The sequence below is a fragment of the Populus trichocarpa genome, chromosome 1, assembly GCF_000002775.5.
Source record: "Populus trichocarpa isolate Nisqually-1 chromosome 1, P.trichocarpa_v4.1, whole genome shotgun sequence".
NCBI classification, from domain to species: domain Eukaryota; kingdom Viridiplantae; phylum Streptophyta; class Magnoliopsida; order Malpighiales; family Salicaceae; genus Populus; species Populus trichocarpa.
The window spans coordinates 20,990,305-20,997,055 of record NC_037285.2 but is presented as its reverse complement, the minus strand read 5'-3'; the positions used below and the strand labels follow the sequence as shown (position 1 = coordinate 20,997,055).

At 32.9% G+C, this 6,751-nt stretch overlaps 1 protein-coding gene across 8 annotated transcripts; it reads left to right on the top strand.

Moving 5' to 3' along the window:
• The first annotated feature begins 2,927 nt into the window (after window positions 1-2,927).
• Window positions 2,928-5,693, top strand: LOC7473022 (uncharacterized). 8 transcript variants are annotated; one of them, XM_024605346.2, is made up of 4 exons: window positions 2,928-3,282; window positions 3,374-3,502; window positions 4,281-4,489; window positions 5,152-5,693. In XM_024605346.2, exons 1-4 carry the CDS (start codon window positions 3,079-3,081, stop codon window positions 5,168-5,170), a joined length of 561 nt encoding a protein of 186 aa, XP_024461114.1. In that variant the 5' UTR covers window positions 2,928-3,078; the 3' UTR covers window positions 5,171-5,693. The 8 variants fall into 8 exon arrangements, 4 of the variants coding, with proteins under 4 accessions (XP_024461114.1, XP_024461110.1, XP_024461107.1 ...); XM_024605342.2 differs by having other exon boundaries at window positions 2,940-3,266; window positions 3,367-3,502; window positions 5,160-5,693; XM_024605339.2 differs by having other exon boundaries at window positions 2,940-3,282; window positions 5,160-5,693.
• Window positions 5,694-6,751: the final 1,058 nt, after the last annotated feature.

The window sequence follows — 6,751 nt, the reverse complement described above, 5'->3', positions numbered from 1 at the left end:
ATTATTTATGGATTCGTGATCACTCTCACCACGATCCTCTAGTTTTCTGTTCTATATATTTATCAACAACAAGATAATCTTTCAACTTTCATATACTAGTTTATTACTATCATTCGATGGATTAATTTTATAATCTGTCTTTGTATGTCTTTTATCATGAGTTTTTGAACGTCTCTTCCTCGATAGGAAACCTCTCTATCCTCTTTTGCATGAGCACGTCATGTTTTATGACCTTTTTCAACCATTGTTATTCAACATCATACATTAACTAACCAACATGAATTTGTAGGCTTTAATATCAACCAACGCCAATGAAAACATCATAATAAAAACAACAAGAACAAGTAACACAATTTTTTTTTTGTTGAATAGGGCACCATACAAAAACTTTAATTCAAATTGTTATCATCGAATATTTTCCCCTCAAGTAGTCTACTTGAATCATAGTTATTAAACCTGACTCGAGGATCGATCCGGTGCAAGCTCTGGGTTACAAGTCGAGTATGTTAACTCATGTTGATTTGGATCGATAAAAAAAGATTAAAAAAGATTTAAAAAAGGTCAAAACAATATTATTTTGAAAAACAAATGCAACCAGGTTTTTTTATCGAGTTTTGATCAGGTCAGCCCGAGTTGACTTTGGGTTAACTCTTTTTACCCCCACTTCGGGCCTGAGGACGGACAAGCCAAGTCATGGGTTGATCCGCTAGGTCATGCTGAATTTAATAATAATGGTTGAAATATAAGTTAAACAATTTCATTTATATTAGCCCAATGTCTCAATAAATAATTATAAAATCATTATAGAGATTCATAAACTAATAGAAAAATAAAATCACCAATCTCGATATTTGATTTCTTAAACTAGATAGAAAAAAAAATGCCACAAAAATTAAAAAAAAATAAATAATACTCAAGGTGTAAATATTAAAATCCTATAAATTACATCTTGTTCCCACTAAAATAGTGTCACGTCATTAAATAATAAAATACAGTATCATATCATTAAGAAAACACTCACTCCTCCCTCTTCATCTCTTTCAAAAAAGATAGAAAAGGTTGAAAAAACACACACAATCTTTCTTAATGGCATTTGGATTTTGAATCTCACCAACACAAATCATCACACTATTTAATCAAGCTTAATTAAAAAATTAAAAATCTAACAAAAAAAATTAAAGTAGATGAAAAGTTTTGGGTGTAACTTTCCATCCAACTTTGCAAATCCAACTCCTGATTCACTCCTTTTATTTATCAATAAGAAAACTCACCAAAAAATAAATTATATTCTTTTTATTTTGAATCCACGATTTCCCACTCTTGGTTGGTTCAATACTTTGGACTTGTAACTATCAAAATAATATTAAAAAAGCTGAGTTGTTCTTTGAGAATATCTCCCACTACGCTAAAAGTGCTCATTGCTGCTTATTTCGTTAGTTATATGTATTGATTAACAATCACACTTTAAAGTTGAAATGATTTCTATTTCTATTTTTTAAAAATAATATAAAATATATTAAATTTAATGCGAGTGTCAATGTTTTGATTTACTTAAAACATAATACGGAATAGTGGAACACTCGAAATATTTCCTTGTTATTGAGAGAAGCAAGGCTCTTTTTGTTTATATGTATTGTAACAAAAAAAAATGTTGTTGGTGAGAGTATTTGACTGATTTATTATTCAGAATTTGTTATGTGATTGATTGTTAAAAGTGTTTGGGAGCATGATAGTAATTACTTTTTAAAATATTTTTTTATTTGAAAATACATTAAAATAATATTTTAAAAATAAAATAATATTTTTGATATTAACACATCTAAACGATCGAAAAATACAAAAAAACATTAATTTGAAGCAAAGAAAAAATAAAAAAATTAATTTTTTTCAAAAACATTTTTGAAACGCAAAAACAAATGGACTCAAAGTTAGATCATAATATATTTTTTTATTTAACAGTGATAATTATCTTTATATCAATTGATTGGTTAATCAAGATTAGAGATATTCATGGATATAGTTGAGTTTAAGCTTAAAATCATATCTAATTCAATTCTTGATATTTTATAAATTATAAACTTGTTTATTTTTTTTTGGACCAAGTGGGTTAGATATATCGAGTTAAACTAATTTTTTTTTATGAATATTATAAAATATACACGAGTTGAGCTCATACTACTAATTTTAATAGGCTCATATTTAAAGGCGGGCCTATAGCATGGACTATAGGTATCATAGCACCCCTAATATTAGGTTTAATTTTCATTCATTGCACTACCATTGAATTCTAATTATATTCCCTCCTCTTCAACAACAAAACAAGCTCTTTTTTGTTACGTTAAAGAAATTTAATAGAAAATTCATTAACAATAACTTTGAAAATGAAACATTTCTAAATAAAATAAAAATAAATGTTCAATCCATAATATATTAAATATAAATATAAAAAAGTATACGATATACATACGAGTTGAGTCGAGTCAAGTTGATCAGGATCTAAAAATTTCATCCCATCATATAACCTTTGACATTTATTTTTTAGATTTCCGACTCGCTGTCATCTATAATATTCATATTATCTAACTTAAATAGTTATATCTAATCAAATAATATAAATATTACATACACATGAGTTATTTGATCACCCCTAGTTAAGACTAAAGCTTCGAAGAAACAAATTCTTATTGCCAACTCGAAATAAAGAAAAAAGAAATCAAGGAAAGAAGAACTTTGTTTACCATAGACCTAGGACATAATTGGTTAAGTAATTAAAACGATGACAATAATTTTATTCCTTTTTATTTTTATTTTTTTATTCTGGTCTCTGGCATAATTATCATACTTGGTTTAAGATTTGATTCTATCTAACACCACCTGAGTTGTGAACTTGTCAAATTAATTTAAATTTAAAAAATATATTTGAAAAAAAAAATAAAAAAATCTTAAAATGGACTCGAACTTGTTCAAAATAAACTCGGGTCAACATTTCGTTTGAAATTAAATTCAGCCAGTCCAGGATTTGGGGACGATAAGACGAAGGAAATAAAATAAAATAAAATAAAAAAATTAGAAAAAGAAATGAGCTTGTCATTGATCCAAGGTGATTCTTCCGTGGAAGAAGAAGAAGCAGCAGCGACTGATGAAGAAGAAGAAGAAGAAGATTACCAAAAGTTGTCAGAAGAAGAAGGGCATTCCAGCAGCCGTTTGAAGATTTCATACAAAGCACCCTCGAATGGATCCTCCTCTTCCATTCTTCCCTCTGCTATGTACGCTTTCTCCCAAGTAGGTTATCTTCTCAAGTTTCTTTTTTGGATAATATCAAGACATAGAGGTTTAGGGTTTTTTTTTTCTTTCTTTTTTTTGGAGATTTCAGGGCCGCTCCAGTTTCTTAGTCATTTTGTGGGAGAGTATGGTGTTGGAGCTGATTATAATCCGCATCAGCAAAGGAAGCACCAAAAGATATGGAGAAATAACAATAATCAATAGAAGGACAAGAAGAAAGGTTTGCCTTCTAGTAAATTATTGATTTTCCCATTTCAAATGCTTTTCACTTGCTGCATGTATTTCTCATTAGATCACAAGTAGCAAGCTGAATGCCTTCTCCACAATAGTGAAAAGGAAAGAGGGATAGAGGATTGATTATCTTTTTGGTACCCTACTTATCTTTTTGGACAATTTATTGTCAGCATAAAAGCTGCATTTTGGTTCTGTCAAGGGCTTAGTTTATCAGAGAGTTTCGTCAGGATGTTTCACTTATGGAGTTCTTGTAAGCTAGTTCTGTTACAAGCGTTTAAGCTTGAAACTTGGTTTTAATCTATCTAGCTCTTTATCTTAATGCTCTACAGTGTTTAACAGTCAAGCTTGATTTGCTTCCTAAATTCAATAAAGGAAATCTCACACTGATAGTAAAAAACCAAGCCTACCTTCTTTAACCATCTATGCCGTCCATGTAATTCTGCGGGGAAACTATCAAGAGGCTCAAAGCACAATGACCATCTCAATTACCAAATCTCACTATGATGGAATCACATATAACTGAAATCATATCACTTTGAAATTATGCCAATAGTTAATATAGCAGTTTAAGAGTGCGCTCTCTGTTACTCCATTATGTCTGCCATGATTAAGTTCCCCTCCCATTTTGATCGCAGTTAAGCTATTATACACGTCTTCTTATTCCATGACATACTTGATTTCGTGCGTTTACCAATTACCAACAGCTTGATGATTGTTTATTTTGATTAACCATTTATTTGATTAGAGCTAATGTTGTTCTACAGGGAAGACATAATTTTCTTTTGTGTGTTGTGCGCAATGTAGGAGCTGTAGTGGAGCTCAAACCTCTACTTGTTGGAATTCATGAGCGAGTGAGGAGTGATATTGTGGCCCATGAACCTCCATCATCAGTTCCAAGCACTATAGAGGAGGGAGGAAAGCGTGTTCCAACTGCTACCAATCCTAGTGCAGAAGATGCTGCAGAGCTATTGAGGTATATCTTCACATCTTTTGCAACATGAATTTAAGCTATGACACGATTTTATAGTTTGTTCTCTCTGTTGCACCACCTCGAGCTGAGGATATAAATTGATGGTTTAAATATGTATGATAAATGGGGATTTCTGTTGTTGGCAATCAACTGCTATCTTGAAAGTAAAACTACTTTGCTTTGGTTAATTATCATATGGTGTTTGCACTACAACTTGAAACATAACCTGACCTTCATTTGCCTCCTTTCTGTGTTTTTTCTACTAAGGTAGTCAACCAACTCCTTTTCTTTGTCTGGTTGGAACCCTTTACATTTCTCTGGACTAAATCCACAGCATGTGTTTGTGTAATCACATTCAATATCCGCCTTTCTAAGGTGGAGGTTTGGAGTTCTGGTTATAGACAGTAGGACTAGTGGATCTTGGGCTGTTGTCAGGCCAGGGGAAAAGAAAAGGATTTTGAACTTTGGCTAGGACAAACTGCAGAATAAATAAAACCAGAAGCCTCTACAGAACGAGCTTAAGCATATGCCATACACATCATTCTTTTTGGTTTCTGTTTGCCTATGGCTTTGTGATGATTGTTTTAAAGTATCCTTGTTTGCCAATTAATTTCTTTTTGTTAACATTCGTTTACCTGATTATGGGATATGCCTGCAATGCGGAGTACCCAAGACATTCTCTAGTGCATGTGGAATGGTCTGTCCTATTTGTGGTGATCGCCCACCCAATGACACTAGCAACGAATCCAAGAAGAAGGGATCTGCTATCAAAGACAAGGAAAAAAGTAAGAGGATGAAGGGCCAGTCATCTCATACTACTTGGAAAAGTGAGACAGAGATGCAACTAAGGCAGCAGTTTGATAGCCTAATTTAGAGAATGACTCTTTTGAAGCCACTGTTGACAGTCGTGTTAGGATCAAGGATCATTAAGGAAAAATACGTAATCATTGTAGTTTATTCTGCAACGAGTGGTGATTGATGAAGTAGTTTACTCAATTATATCAGGACCTTTCCATTGTATAATACTTCCAAGAAGTTGTAGTGTTGGTCAATTTCTAACGAAAAATGTGTCGTGCAAACATACCTCCATCGGTTGCTGAATTGGTTCTATTTTTACTTCAAGCTGGGTGGGAACATTTGTGTAAAGTGTTTGGATTGCTTCAGCCGGGTCCACTTTGAAGAAGAGATTTGTATCCTTGCTTTTGTATCAGTGGAACTTAGCCTAGCAAGGCTCCTGTGATTAAAAACCTAGCAAGTTCTTTATAAAAAAGGAGTCCAGCAAGACTCCAACAAAAGGGACTCAACAAGTATTTGAGCTCAGCAAGACTCCCAACAATTAACAACTCAACAAGGGTTTAGTAAAAAAAAAGTCTAGTAAGAATCCAGCAAATGAAAACCCGGTAAGGTTATGAAACCAATAAGGCTCCAACGGATAACTAAAAGTCTAGCATATATAATCCAAAGAAAAATTAGAAAATGGTCCACTTCATAAATGGCAGGTCATCGGACACAAGCTGTTTATGAAAAATCATAGATATTTTTCACCAAAACTTCAACCCTACAATTAAGAAGTCCAATCTTTTCATTAGAAAGGACAAATATCAATCCTATAATCACGAAACATCAAAAAGTTTAACTTTATCATCAAGAATTTTAAATTCAACTTTATCATAAGAAAATCTCTATATTTAACTTTTTTACATAGTGTTTAACCTTTTCATTAGGAAGGACAAATATTTTCTTTTGAGTGCGCCTTTGAGCCATCGTCTTCCAGAGTGTGTTTTTTAGCCCCATCTCTTTTTCACACTACTTTTGGCACCTTTTGAGTGTGCATGTAAGCCCTTGCCTTCCCTATCTCTTTTACATACTTGCTTTTGGTACTATTTTTTTCTAAGTGCGTCTTTAAGTCATCGCCTTCCAGATAGTGCGCCTTTGAACCATATATCTTTTACATAGTGCTTTTGGCACTATTTGCTTTGAAGTGCGCTGTCGAGCCCTCGTCTTCCAGATAGTGCGCCTTTGAGCCCTATCTATTTTACATAGTGCTTTTGGTACTATTTTCTTCTGAGTGCACCTTTGCTCCCTCGCCTTCTAGATAGTGTGCCTTTGAGCCTTATCTTTTTTACATAGTGCTTTTAGCACTATTGGAATCTGAGTACGTCTTTGAACCCCCGTCTTCGAGATAGCGTGCTTTTAAGCCCTATCTCTTTTACATAATGATTTTAACACTATTTCCTTCCAAGTGCACCTCGCCTTCTAGATAGC